Source organism: Lemur catta, chromosome 21, assembly GCF_020740605.2.
Source record: "Lemur catta isolate mLemCat1 chromosome 21, mLemCat1.pri, whole genome shotgun sequence".
Lineage (NCBI taxonomy): Eukaryota > Metazoa > Chordata > Mammalia > Primates > Lemuridae > Lemur > Lemur catta.
This window is the reverse complement of record NC_059148.1, coordinates 7843062-7857583: the sequence shown is the minus strand read 5'-3', so window position 1 is coordinate 7857583 and position 14522 is coordinate 7843062. Positions and strand designations below refer to the sequence as shown.

The 14522-nt window shown below is 57.6% G+C and overlaps 2 protein-coding genes across 3 annotated transcripts; one reads left to right on the top strand and one right to left on the bottom strand.

Moving 5' to 3' along the window:
• Positions 1–902: 902 nt before the first annotated feature.
• On the top strand, positions 903–2204 carry TSSK2 (testis specific serine kinase 2). Its single transcript, XM_045535205.1, has one exon. The coding sequence runs from the start codon at positions 998–1000 to the stop codon at positions 2078–2080; it is 1083 nt and encodes a 360-aa protein (XP_045391161.1). The 5' UTR covers positions 903–997; the 3' UTR covers positions 2081–2204.
• A 1598-nt stretch (positions 2205–3802) lies between these two features.
• Positions 3803–14063, bottom strand: ESS2 (ess-2 splicing factor homolog). Of its 2 annotated transcripts, none has more exons than XM_045535203.1 (10): positions 13846–14063; positions 12683–12851; positions 12495–12590; positions 10342–10517; positions 10116–10233; positions 9650–9783; positions 8764–8866; positions 7889–7998; positions 4868–4983; positions 3803–4344 (listed from the first exon to the last, which is right to left on the bottom strand). In XM_045535203.1, the coding sequence occupies exons 1-10, from the start codon at positions 14044–14046 to the stop codon at positions 4065–4067; spliced, it is 1503 nt and encodes a 500-aa protein (XP_045391159.1). In that variant the 5' UTR covers positions 14047–14063; the 3' UTR covers positions 3803–4064. The 2 variants fall into 2 exon arrangements, with proteins under 2 accessions (XP_045391159.1, XP_045391158.1); XM_045535202.1 differs by having other exon boundaries at positions 3803–4306.
• Positions 14064–14522: the final 459 nt, after the last annotated feature.

Below are 14522 nucleotides of genomic sequence, written 5' to 3'. Positions count from 1 at the left end.
CCAGCCCCCGTCTCGCCCCAAATCTGATTCTCTTCTCTGCCAGGGACCATCTTAAAACACAACTTGGATCCTATCTCCTCCTGTCCCATACCTTGTGATGGCTGCCCTGTCACAGAAAAAGCCGCAATGTTTTCTTCTTCCCTGCTGACTTGGACTCCTCGGCTGTTCTCGGAACAGCCCTCTCACTTCCCGGGCTCTCTCCTGCCTGAGTGCCTCACCTCGTCCTCCACCTGAGGGAAGCCCTGTCCCACCCCTGGGAACATGCACCTTCCTGTCCTGGACCCCAGGCACCCGGCCGGCATGCACTGCATCCCTGACCACGACCTGCCACCTACATGCACGCCCCTGTTCACTAGAGCAGAAGCAACTCACCTGCCCGGTTCTCTACCCCAAGGGCCTGCCAGTTCCTGCTCCCAAACACTGAGCTGCTTTCGTCCACCAGGCTTGACACCACTGCCAGCCTGGTCCAAGGCTGGCCCTCCCAGGCAGGCACGGCTGGTCCCCAGCACATGAGCCCTAGAGGGGCTTCTTTGCACACCCCAAAGAAGCTGCAGGAAACGGACCCAACACAGGGTCAGCCCCCAAGACCAGGGGAAGGAAACAGGCTTGGGGCTGGCACTTTGGCTGGATGTGGGCAACCTCCCCTTGGGCCTGACATGTGAGAGGGAAGCCACAGCCAGCAAGAAGAGCAGGGAGGGTTACCACAGTCTCCGATGCCAGTTTCCTTCCAGTGGGCAGGGAGTGGGCACCCCTGCCAGGCCAGCCTGGCTTCCAGGGTTCCAGGGGCCCTGTTCCCCCCAGCCCAGTCCCCACTCCCAGCAGCCTGGCTTTATGACTTCATTCGCTGAAGTCACCCAGCGACAATGCTGAGCGTTCCACCCCCGCAAGTGCAGGCCCAGCCCCGCACGCCCTGCCTGCAGTGTGAATGAGGACGATGCCTGCCGGCCCACGCTGGCGGGGGATGTAGAAGGCAGCGGCGCCGGCCGCTCCTGGCACCATGGACGATGCCACAGTCCTAAGGAAGAAGGGTTATATTATGGGCATCAATCTTGGCAAAGGCTCCTACGCAAAAGTCAAATCTGCCTACTCTGAGCGCCTCAAGTTCAACGTGGCGGTCAAGATCATCGACCGCAAGAAAACGCCCACTGACTTTGTAGAGAGATTCCTTCCGCGGGAGATGGACATCCTGGCAACCGTCAACCACCGCTCGATCATCAAGACCTACGAGATCTTCGAGACGTCTGACGGGCGGATCTACATCGTCATGGAGCTTGGCGTCCAGGGCGACCTCCTCGAGTTCATCAAGTGCCGGGGAGCCCTGCACGAGGACGTGGCGCGCAAGATGTTCCGCCAGCTCTCCTCGGCCGTCAAGTACTGCCACGACCTGGACGTCGTCCACCGAGACCTCAAGTGCGAGAACCTTCTCCTCGACAAGGACTTCAACATCAAGCTGTCCGACTTCGGCTTCTCCAAGCGCTGCCTGCGGGACGGCAGCGGCCGCATCATCCTCAGCAAGACCTTCTGCGGGTCGGCGGCGTATGCGGCCCCCGAGGTGCTGCAGGGCATCCCCTACCAGCCCAAGGTGTACGACATCTGGAGCCTGGGCGTGATCCTCTACATAATGGTCTGTGGCTCCATGCCCTACGACGACTCTGACATCAAGAAGATGCTGCGCATCCAGAAGGAGCACCGCGTGGACTTCCCACGCTCCAAGCACCTGACGGGCGAGTGCAAGGACCTCATCTACCGCATGCTCCAGCCCGACATCAACCGACGGCTGCACATCGACGAGATCCTCAGCCACTCGTGGCTGCAGCCCCCCAAGCCCAAAGCCATGTCTTCTGCCTCCTTCAAGAGGGAGGGGGAAGGCAAGTACCGGGCTGAGTACAAGCTGGACACCCGGCCAGGCTCAAAGCCCGACCACCGGCCTGAACACAAGCTGGGGGCCAAAACCCAGCACCGGCTGCTGGTGGTGCCGGAGAACGAGGACAGGATGGAGGACAGGCTGGCTGAGACCTCCAAGGCCAAAGACCATCACATCTCCGGAGCCGAGGTGGGGAAAGCGAGCACCCTGCCGTAATGAGGGCCAGGGGCAGTGGCGCAAGGTTTGCACCCCCGTAAACTAAGTAGGCAGGTAGGAGCTGAAGAAGGCACAGGGGCAAGGAACAAGTAAAATTCGTCAATTAAACCACTATTTTGATTACGTTCTATTAGCTTTCTTCCGCTTAGTAGCAGAGACATTACTTACTGACCACTGAATAAACCACGAAGTGTATACAAGCATCGAGAGCGCCCGGTGAGGAGTCTTTTTCTCTGGGACTCAGCCTACTGCCCTCCCTGCTGCACGGGGGTCTCCAGCGTAGGGGTCCAGGGAACGGCACTCAGGCACAGGCAGACTCACTCCTAGGCAGGAGAGGAGTCCCACGTCCGCCAGGCCCGAGAGGCCCCAGGGCCAGCCAGCTCGGCATCCTGCCCCCACACAGCACAGCCCTCTCTACCCTCATCCACTCCCTCCGTCGGTGCCTGCTCAGTGGCCTCCTCTCCTATCCCGGGGGGCATCTGCCCCCCACCCCTCCCACCCCATCCCCCAGGGGAAACCCCAGCTGAGACCGTCCACCTGCCACCCCCCAACCTGCCCTGTGGCCCTGCAAGCTGCTCAGCAGCCCTGCCCAGTCTCTCCTGCCTCCTGTGCGGTCACACATCGCTCCCGACACACACCAGCCAAGCACTCCAGGCCACCAGCCCTGGACAGCGCCCCTCCCCACTTCCTGGGGGCTCCCTTCATAGCAAAGCTCACCCTTTCCTGTGGGGACAAGCACCAAAAGCCCCACTTTCCCCACCTCTGACAGTCCCAGCCTGGGGCCCAACCTCACCTGAGCCCCACCCCCGAGCCCCCAGGGGTGCCAGGGCATGCCTGGGCTTGCAGGAACTCACTGTGGAGGAGCACAGGTTAGCAGGCCCAGGTCCGTGTCAGGCCCCGGACAGGCCTCCCGAGCACATCAGCACTTAGGCAGGGGGCAAGAGGACCACCTAGCGCAGGGCTGGTGCATTCAACGCAGGAAGGATTCTGGTGTGATCAAGGGCCAGATGTGCTCCCAAGCATCTCGAGCCCCTGGCACCCGGAAGGCACAATCTGTGACCTCCACTTGAGCCCTGAAGCAACCAGCCTGCAAGCAGACCAAGGTTGTGGGCTGACAGGGAAGCAGATTCTGAGCCTAGCCGGCCACCAGCCTCCTGGGGGCGAGGCACCCACACCCTCAGCCCGTGCTGAGCGGGTCTCGGAGGAGCCTGCCCATTTCTGTACGCTGCGGCCCGGGCCATGGTCACCTGTGGGCTCCTGCTGGTGGGATGACAAGGGGCGGGAAGATGCTCAGCCTTGCCCCACCTGGGCTAGAAGCCAGGTGCTGGGACAAGGTCCTGCCCAAGCCCACCAGGAAGGTGCCCAGTGCCACGGCAGCCCCCATGCAGCCCTATAACCGGCCAACTATGCGGGGCAGGCCCGGCTGGGAGGCTGAGGACCTGGTCCCGGAGCCCCAGGAGGACCAAGGGGCTCAATTCCCAGGGGCTCCACCCTCCCTCAGAGGAGCAGACAGCGCTGGGTGCGTGTGCGCGCTCAGCTCAGAAGGCAGGTTCCAGGTGCCGCAGAAATGCCGCCAGAGGCCCCCAGCCCTCCCAGGCTACCCCACCCGAAGCTTTCTCCCCTGGGGGCCTCACTGAAGGCCCCAAGTCCTGAGACGCGACGCAGGCCTCAGGGCGCCCCCACAGCCTGCGTGGGGAACTGGACGGAAAGGCTGCCCTGCCAGACAGTGCCAGGTGCCCTTTAATGACAGTTCGGGGGTCGGGGGTTTAAATAGAAAACAGTTTTGGCAAGGACCCAGGGTATGGGGTGGGCACGTGCCCCGTGCCAGCCTGGCTGCGGCACGGCACCTTTCTCCTGTGGTTCCTGCAATGGGTGACCACTTTTGGCCCGGGCCTGGGTCCCCAGAAGGCTAGAGTCCTCTGCTGGGTGGACAGCTGTCCTGCAGGCTCCACCAAGCGTCCACGGGCCCAGCCCGGGCCTGGGTCTAGAAGAAGTCCGAGGCTTTGCGCCGGGCGGGCAGCTGCAGCAGGTTGTCTGTGATGGAGGTCGGGTCCAGCGTGAGTGGGCTGCGTGCGGCAGAGACCGGGACGGGTGTGCTCGTGGGGGTCTGCAGCCCGCTGGCCGGGGTCTTGAGGTGGGTCGATCGTGCTGGGGATGGCGTGTAGCTGGCCCTCAGGGCCCGATCTGTGTACTTGCTGGCCGTCCTGCTCACAAGGCGCTGCAGGGCTGGAGACATGGCTGGGCTGAGGCCTTTGGGGGTGAGGCTGGGGTGGAGGGATGGGCGAGAGGCAGCAAGCGTTAGGTGGCTGGGTGCTGAGAGCAGCAGACCCTCCCCTTGGCCCTGGGAAAAACCTGGGCAGACACGTGGTCACTCTGAGCTGAGGAGAGCAGCACTGGCTGGCAGTGGGGCCAACCTTGAGGTGCTGTCCCTGGCTGTGGAGGCTGGGGTGGACCCTCGACCTCTGGGAGTCGGAGTCCTCACTCCTCTCCAAGGGGAAGGATGACACTCTCTCCACAGGGCTGACAGGAGCTCATAGTGGGACCATAGACCTAAGCAGGCCTAAGGGGGCCTCTTAGGGATGGGCCCAGGAGGAGGTGGAGGAAAGAGAAGCTGGAGGGGGACCCAGTGTCCCTGGTTCATGTCAGGCCACGCTATGGATCAGAGAAGGGGCAGACCTGCCCAGGACTCTGCCTCGCAGGCCATGTGTGTGCAATGCCAGGGACAGTGCCAAGCAGGAGTCGGGCAGAGACACTCTCCTCTCAGCCCAGGGCCAGGCCACCCCTCACCTGGCCAGGTTCTCCGTCACTCTCCGCAGGGCCTCCTGCTTCTTGGCCCGGTTCTTCGCAGCAGCCTCATTGGCCATCTTCAGCCCCAGCCGCTCCCTGCGGCCTGGCTCCAAGATCTACAAGGCAGCAGGTGTGTGGGTGGCCTGTGGCAGCCCTGCCACGAGCCAGGGAGTCCTTTACACAGAGGACCACCGCTGTGGGCACCAGCCTCTCCTCGTGGCCTCCACAATCCCCACAATCCACTGTCACCTCCTCCTAAGCCCTGGAAAGCCCCCCACCTCGCAAGCCTGCCCCACCTACCCAGGCCTGGCACTCCCCGCCTGTCCTCGAGCTCCTCCCAAAGGCAGGCCTGCCGAGTCAGAGCCCCTGACATCTTTCAGGAAAAAAGAGCATCTTGGTGATTCCCCCGATTGCTAGAGTGAACACCTGTCTTTTTTCACCTTCTGTATTTCTTTCAAGAACTTCCCACGCATATCCCTGGCCTAATTTTCTCTCAATGAGCTCTTTAGGGTTTTGTTGTTGTTGTTACTCACAGGAGCTTCACCTGTGTCAAATAAATTAAGCTATGCCGTGCAAACTTCTCTTTAGTTATTTGCTTTGCTTTTTTTTTTTCAAACTTCCTGCCAAACTAGAAGCTATTTTTTTTTTTTTTTTGGAGACAGAGTCTTGCTCTTTTGCCCTGGCTAGAGTGCCGTGGCGTCAGCCTAGCTCACAGCAACCTCAAACTCCTGGGCTCAAGTGATCCTCCTGCCTCAGCCTCCCGAGTAGCTGGGACTACAGGCATGCGCCACCATGCCCGGCTAATTTTTTCTATATATATTTTTAATTGTCCAGATAATTTCTTTCTTTTCTTTTTTTTTTTTTTTTTAAGCAGAGACGGGGTCTGGCTCTTGCTCAGGCTGATCTTGAACTCCTGACCTTGAGCGATCCTCCTGCCTCGGCCTCCCAGAGTGCTAGCATTACAGGTGTGAGCCACCGCACCTGGCCTAGAAGCTATTTTTCTTACCTCAAGTAATCCTCCCACCTCAGCCTCCCAGAGCACTAGGATTGCAGGCAAAAGCCACCGTGCCTGGCCTGCTTTACCTTTATGACATTGTCTGCTGTACATAAATTTGTCATTTTTGTGTAGCTATAAATTTGTGATTTCTTCCTTACTTAAAATCAGACTAGGATGGGCACAGTGGCTCATGTCTATAATCCTAGCACTCTGGGAGGCTAAGGCAGGAGGATTGCTTGAGCCCAGGAGTTCCAGACCAGCCTGAGCAAGAGTGAGACCCCGTCTCTACAAGAAAATACAAAAATTAGCCAGGTATGGTGGTGTGCACCTGTAGTTCCAGCCACTTGGGAGGCTGAGGCAGGAGGATTGTTTGAGCCCAGGAGTTTGAGGTTGCAGTGAGCTAGGCTGATGTCACTGCACTCTAGCCCAGGTGACAGAGTAAGACTCCGTCTTAGAAAAAAAAAAAAGAAAGAAAAAAAATAAAAACAGACTAAATACTTGACATTATTTTCTTCTAGTTGTTTTATGGTTATTCTTTTTGCCTTTAACCTTCCGCCTTCCTGGAATGTACTCTGCTATACACATTAAGGACCAAGGTTACTTTATTTCCAAATACTCTGCTTCTCAGCACAATTAGAGTCACCAACTTTCTCAGACCCTAAATTCTTTTATTTCTAAACGCCTCCCAGCGTGGCGCCACTGGTCCTTCCCTAGGGTAGTTTGTAGAGGTAACGCACGTCTAGGCAGAACATGGGCAGAAGTTTTGGGTGCCTTGGTTCTGAAACCTCGTCTGAGACTCAAGGATAACCAAGACAAACGGGAAAGAGAACAAAGAGGCGGCTCTGCTGTCAACTGGGAGCGCAGCATAAGGCCCTGATGCCTTGGCTGTGCCTCAGGCCTGGAACCGAGGCCAACAGAAAAAGGGAAAAGTCCTGAAATAAACCATAAGCCAGGTCAGAATTTAGGGTAAGGAGACGAGACAGAGACGGGACAGTGCCCTCCTCAGGTGTGCGAGAAAATCTGTGGTTTTCTTTATGAAAGCTAAGTTATTTTTAGCTGTTGTAAATTTTTGCTGCTCCATGAGTGCACTCTCTTTTTCCACTGCAATTCAAACACTGATCACTGCCAGTGTTTAAAGGAACTGGCTGGACATGAGCTCCTGTCTGGCCACCTGCCCTGGCCTTCTGGTCATGCCACACACGCTACCTCTCCTGGCATTCTTTCTCAAAGCAGGTGATGCAACCCCACACCCTTGGTCTCTGCAAACACAAACCTCTGCCTTTTGGCCCCCTCAGCATTCCAGAGTCAGCATAGGCAGGGCCCAGCTTCCCAACAGTGGGACATGCATGCTCCCAAGTTCTGGGGACCTCTCCTCCTTTCCAAACCACACCAGTGACTCAGTTTCCCCAAAAAACTCCCTGCAGACAGAGCACCTTGTCATCTCAATACCTCTCCAGGGCCACACCACCCTGGGCCACCCAATTTCTTTATGCCATCTGCCACCGAGCTTCCCTTCGCTGCCTGGCACTTAGGGGCCACCTCGACACACCCTTGCCTGGTCACATCTGACCTGGCCCGTGAAGAGTCCCCCTTGCCTGCTCCAGGCCTCGAATACCCCACTCGGACCACTCCTACAACACTGGGCTTAAGCCACCACACTCTGGTGTGTCCCTAATTGCGTTCTGTAACCAGAGGCCTTTCTCTGCAAGCACACAGCCACATCCCACACTCATGGCTCCTGGCCTGTGACATCTCACCGCATCTATGAACAGCCCCCAGCCTTCAGGCTCTAGGGGGGCCCAGGCTACTGCCTGCCTTGGTGCCTCAGCCCCCCCCAACCAAATCTGTCCATGGCACCCCCATCCAGCCATGTCTGTCTTCAGCACCCCAGCATCCAGAAGTGCCAGCGCTCTCCTCTGTCAGCTGGGGTCCCATCCGTAGCACTCAGTCCCGAGCCATGGGCACTCAGGGTCCAGTGGGCATCCACACTAAGTCCCACCCTGCCTCTCCTCACCACAACTGACCTTGAAGGCTGGGCCCGGCGTCCTGTCCACGTAGGGGGTTTCTGATCCTTCGACTCGCAAGGGTGTGTTCTCAACCTCCCCCCAGGTCATCAGCGGGGACTCACTCACACCTGCAGACGGAGAGCCCACAGCCACCTCAGGCCAGAGCACAGGCGCCCTGCCAGGCTCTCCCCCCAGCCACAGCCGGTTCACCCCATGTGCGTCCCAGGTAACTGCAAGGCCAGCAGCTGGCCCTCTCTCCTTCTCCAGGACACTGGAACCTTGGCACCTCCTTCCTCTGAGAGGGAAATGCCAAGGTCACAGTGGGCCCGAGGCAGGTCGAGGCCCCTACAGCCATGTGCTCAGCCTGAGTAGCCTCCTGGAGGCTCCAAACCTCCTAGAACTCCAGGCAAACATGGCACCTCCACACACCCTGGCCTATGTCACAGCAACAAGTACCCGAGAGCAGAGACCAGGGTTACGGGGGACAGAGGACGCCCACACACACCACAGGACCAGCAAGTCTCGCTAGCCTATTGCAGGAGACTCAGGTCCTCCTCACCCCACAGAACTCTCTGGACTTGGGTCTGTAAGCACTGTGCACACAGCACCCCACCTGCTGACGCGGTGGTGAGCACCAGAAGGGAACATGCGAGCCAGGACGTCTCGGTGGGTCTGCCTGAGAGAGCCCAGCGCTCCTGCAGCCCCAGCCAGCCTGGGTATCTGCCTCTCAGGGCCCCAGAGTCCAGCTCTGTCCTTGCACAGATAGGACACTAGGTCCCTGAGTCACATAAGGCATGGGGAAGACCAGGTGGATAGCGTGGCCACCTGACAGCCCACCCCACCCCCCAGGCAGTCCCAGCAGTGGGCCCGCTCGGCAGGAGCGCGTTTCTCACCAGGGGCAGGAGAAGGGGTGGCAACAAATCCAAATCCGCCCACGCGGGGGGACTCCTGAGGGATCAGCTCCTTCCCGTCGGGGCCCACCTTGCCCTGCTTGTGCTGGAACGAGCAGAGAGGCAAGCGTCAGGAGGGCTGGAGTTCTCTCTCCCCAGCTGGCAGACACACAGGAACATGCTGGAAACACTTCCCCTCCTCAGGGCAAAGCTGGGGCTCTGGGGCTGGCAGCTGCCTTGGGGAAAGAGGGAGGACCCTGTCACCCCCACCCCCCAAAAGACCTTGAGGCTGACAGACTGGGCACCGAGCAGGGGACGCCCCCCCCCCCATCCAGGGCGATGCCGAGCCCTCAGCTCAGCACCCGACCCTGGCTACTTCCAGAAGGTCCTGACTTCAGGCCACTGCGGGGGCAACACTGACAGAAGGGCCTGTGCTCCAGTCCCTCCCTGCGTCCCACCCTTCGATCCCACAACCACACAGTCACCATCAGAGCCCCCATCATCTTGCTTCCAGGCTCGGAAAACCTCTGCCTTCTGCCACCCGGACACTGTCTCACCCCAGCTCACCCTTGGGGGCTTGCTGGCTTCCCTGCCTGCCTACCCACTGTCTACTCCACAGCCCTGCCCGGTGTGTGGGCATGGGCATGGCTGGACTGGGTTGGCCCCTGCCATCAAGGGAGCTGGCACAGATCCGGACCCACAGAGCGTGTCTAGCCAAGACAGTGCCCAGTGGGAGCCTACATGGGCCAAGAAAAGACCCTGCTGCAAGGGTCCCAAATACTTCCACCCACTGAGCTCCACCAAGCCCAAGGAAGTCAAAGAGGCCGTGCCTGCCCTAGCCAGCATTGCCACACCGAGCCTCATGTGGCCCTGCCGGCCTGCTGCTCACCTGGGCATTGAGGGCAGCCGCCTGCTGGAGCTGGCACCTGCTCAGAGCCTGGCTGAAGGGGTCCCGAAGGAAGCGTGTGTTCTTATGCACCACCTGCCGGGGCTTCTTGAACAGCTGCTCTTCCTCAGGGACACCTGGCAGACAAAGCAGAGATGTAGCATGTGTCAGGAGGGTGGGCAGGGCCCACCTCAGCCCAGCAGCCCAGTGGCCTGAGAGGCAGGAGCAGGCTCACTCTCCCGGCCAAGTCACTCCCGCTGAACAGAAGCATCGGGCTGAGCTCAGACTCTGACTGCAGCTTGTGAGAGCCTCACTCCTCCGTCGGCCTTGAACAGACTAGGAGCTCTCCGAGGCCCAGACTGCAAGCGGGCATGTACATATGCCCTGAAGGCTGACCCAAACTCAGAGCCAGACATACATGGCTCCATCCTGCGCCTCCCTACCGAGCTGCTGGGCCCTGCCCGCTCACCCTCGGGGTAGTACATGAGGGAGTTCTTGGCCTTGTACTTCCAGGTCTCCACGCCCGCCTGGCTGCTCTCGACAGCTTGATGCTCTGCTGATGGGAGCTCGAGATTATCTTTCTGCCTCTGCAATCGCGTGGGGAAAACTGATGGTCAGAGATAGCCCCAGGCACTGTGCCTGTGGCTCCCCCCTCGCCAACTAAGAGGGCCTACGCCCCGGTACCCCAGGAATACCTTCTCAAACTCCTCCTCAGCCTGGTAGAGCCAAGCGTGGCGTGCCCGGCTCTTCTCCTTGGCCACCTCCATGATCTCCTGGAAGGAGGCATTGTCCTCGCTTGTGTAGCGGCTCAGGAAGACGTCCAGGCTCGGCAGTGGCTCCTTCTCCTCCTCCTCCTCCTCGCCAGCCTCTCCTGCTCAGGGGTTTGCAGGTAGGGAAAACACAGACCACAAATGGCATAAACACCACTTTGCAGTCAGGGGAGACCAGCATGCCCAGTCCCAGGAATCACACCGCCCTCAAAGCATGGCTGGAATCCTGACCCCTGGGCCTGGCTTCTGTCCATGAGAGCCTACACTCCCAAAGGACTCCTTGTAGGGGTGGGATCAGCCCACCCTGACTGCTCAGGGAGCCCTCAGCTTGCACCCTGCAGTCGCCTGGCCAGCTCCGCTCCCCTGCTGGACACCGACGGAAATGTGTAATCTGCTTCAGACGTGGGGGGCTGGAGCAATCCAGGCATTAGAGCAAGAGTCATGACCACAAGTAGGCTCCTCCCCAACCAAAGCTATGCCTAGCCCATAGGATCTACCTCCAAAGCCCCCAGGGCTCTCTCTCCCTCTCTGGGATTTCCTTACCCTAACCACTCTTCCCTCACGGTTCTTGTACTACAGGTGGGTGGTTGTCACCTAAGTGTCTGGACCTGCCAGCCAGTCCTGATGACAGGGACGCCATATGACTCTGCTCCAGATGGGGCCTCACAACCCCAACCACCCCCTGCTACCCCTGCCACCATGGAAAGTGGCACCCTGCTGAGGTGGCATTCTGGTGCTGTGTGCGGTGATGCAAACCTCAGTGAGGACATCTGGAGGATGGCTTTTTGTTCCATTCTAGGGACAGTCTTAACTGACCACCTGCTACATTCCAGACTGTGCACAAAGCACAGTGGTTACAAGTTCGAGACCTGGCATCACAAAAATGAGGCTCCAAACCCCATTCCACCACTGACCATCTAGGAGACCTACAGAAGTTACTGCCTTCCTGAGTCTCAGGTTCCCGGCCTGTAAATGTGAGTGACGGTGGTACCCACTATCAGATTACGAAAATGATTCTTATATTTACTGACGTGTAAAGTGTGAAGGCATAAAAAGAACCTCCAAATTGCCCTGTGACTCACAAGCCACATTTCAGTAAAGAATCAAGGCCCAAGGATGACGACAAGGACTGCATTAATGGTAGAAAAAATTAGACTGTAAAGCAGGAAACATCACATTGTGTGAACACACAGCACGTCCATGCTAGTATATCATACTGCAGACTAGAATCCAGTAAATAATACCATCTTGTCCATCCCATCCGCTGACAAATCGATTGACCACAGCACACAATACACTTGTATTCAACAGGACTCAGATGCCCTTTCCTAAAAAGGTCCTCTCATAAAGTCTGGGTGTTATCACGTACACCTGTGTGTCGTACACCCCAGTAAACATATCGAAAAAGACAACAAGTTCATCTGTTCTACATATACTTGTCAAAGGCCCACAACACCTATGCGCTGTTCTAGGTGCAGAGCATACAGATGGAGGCAAGACAAAGTTTCTGCTCTTATGAAAGTGATACTAATTAGAGAGAAAGAGACGATACACAAACAGAAATGTTTTTTATGAAATGTCACATCCTGCAGTAAAAAAACAAAGCCAGGCTGGAAGCCAGAGGGCACAGGGGTGCTGTGACTTTGCACTGGAGATCAGGGAAGACTTCCCTGAACAAGCAACATCTGAGCAGAGACCTGAAAGAAGAGAAGCAGCTGTGCCCTTATCTGGGGAGAGCAATCAACATAGAAGAAACAAAGGTAGAGGCCCTGAGGCGTCTTCAGGAGACAGTGAGGAAAGGAGCCTTCCAACGCCCATGACGGCCACAGGGCAGGGACTGAGGCAGAGTGAGCAGGCCAGAGCGAGAGAGGTGGTGAGATTCCCAGTCCACAGAGGCCAACCCCGATCTTCTGCCTCCTAGATCAGTGCTCTTTGACTTCACAGATTGCTGCTTAGGCAAGGAGACCCCTCAGGGACAAGATGTGACCTGCAGCCCTCCAGACCACCCCCTCAGGGCCTCACAGGATAAGATTCCCAGGCAATCCCGACCCTGTGAGCAAGAGGGAGCTCTCACTCACCCTCCTCCAAGCCTTGGCCTCGGGCCCTGGGCTTGCTGCCCACCACTCCAGTGCCTGTGTGTACTTCAGGAGTTTCAAATGTGGCTGGAGTCACATCTGGGAGATAAAAAAGGGGTACGTTTTAGAGCAAGCCTGAGGCATCACTTCAGCAGGCTTTCCCCTCTCTGCCACACACAGGGTCCTCTTACAGGGTGGCGGGGGCTCTCGGGACATCTTGCCCAGGGCAGAACCAAACTTGATGGCAATCTGGCGCATCCGTTCCAAGTCTCCATTCTCCTCGGCCTCCAGGTACTCCTTCTGGGCCTGCAGCTTCTCCACATCAGGAAAGAAATCTCTCTGGATGACCGTCTGGAGGCCCTGCCAGGAGAGATCAGAACAAAAGTCAGAGCTGCCATCTGGGCACCCCTGCCTCCTAGTCTACCGCTGTATATGCTACAGCCCTCACTGAACCTCCTTCAACTTCTCCCTTCCACAGTAATTGGAGCTTGCTTGAGGAAACTTGGGGGCACTTTCTAGTGAGGTTCAACACTCCATGTGGTGGCCACGCTGTGACCTCTAACATTACTAAATCCCCCTGTGATGTCCACGAAACCCTTCCCTTTCCCCTCGCTAACTGGTCTTTCTCCCTCTCCTTTACTGGCTTCACTTTCACACCAGCCAAACCAATATGAGTGTTGCCACCTTCATTCCACCTTTGATCTTCTGCTTCCAATCTAAACCCATGTCCTGAGTGACTTCAGCCAGTCACCACCACCACCAGTTGAGATTCCCCAGTATGTACCTCCACCCAGACCTTGCTCCTGAGCTGCAAATCTGTGCACCCAGCTGCCTACTACACCCACCGTTTGTATATCCCAAAGGCGTCCCAAATTTAACCAGTGGAAAACCAAAGTGACTTCCCCCAACCCTCGCGGCAGCTCCTGCGTACTTGCGGTAGGACCAACACCTACTTCCAGCGGCGTCAGGGGCCACTCCCTCAAGATGCCGCCACAACGGCCCTCTTTCCAGGACCTCTGTTACCGCTCTCTGGAAAGCCCTCTTTGCCACCATCCTTTCAGTCTGTCAAACTCCTACGCACACTTTAACAGGAAACCTTACTTCCCTGACTTCCACCACATACAAACTGAGCCGCTCCCCACCCCTACCGCACTGCTGGAACCTCCCCATCCAGGACACCTCCCTCGCACTGTTTCCTTGGCTCCCGGGACCGTCCACACCCCAAGGGCGGGGACTCGGGCTGTTCCACTTCCACGACGAGAAGGCAGCGCCAAGACTCGAGAGAAGGGACCCGAGAGGAGCGCGAGGCGGGGGAGGGACCAGAACACCGCCGGCGTCCACACCGAGGTCGTACCTCGATATACTCTTCCTCATCTAGGACCCGCTGCTTGCTCGTTAGAGCCCCAGCCTCCCCAGCCGCGCGCTTCCTACGGGGCCCGGACCCGGCAGGGAGCAACGGGGCCGGGGCGGATGCGTCCGGCGTCTCCATCGCTATCCCAGGACCGCTCGGGCAGCGCAGGCGCGTCACAGGGTCGGGAAGGCGGTACTGCACCATTTGCGCAGGCGCCTCCAACAATTGGCCAATAAGAAAGCTGCATAGTTCTAACGAAAGGTCGCACTCCGTACTGAGGCCACTAACAGCGCTAGGCCTTGTGGGAATTGTAGTCCTCGTCCCGCCCCGCGCTATTCGTGCATGTCTGGGTTGTGGACACGAGGGGGCGCTGTGGTGGAGCGTGTGGATCGCACTAATAGTGAGAAATTCAGCACTATAGAATCCAAACGCCTTGGAATTCCAATTTATGTCAAATAAATAATCACTGTGTATGTGTCGATATTATTTGTTAAAAAGTCCCGAAAATTTGATTATATGTGCGTTTCAAACTTTATGGAAGAAAACCCTAAGACAATTCTTTCTTGGTATTTATCTAACAAAAGATTGAAAAAAAAAAAAAAAAAAACAAAGAGCAATATGGTGGTTCAACAAAGAAACGTCTGCTTAAGGATTATTAGGCCCCTGAAAGCCAAAGTGGG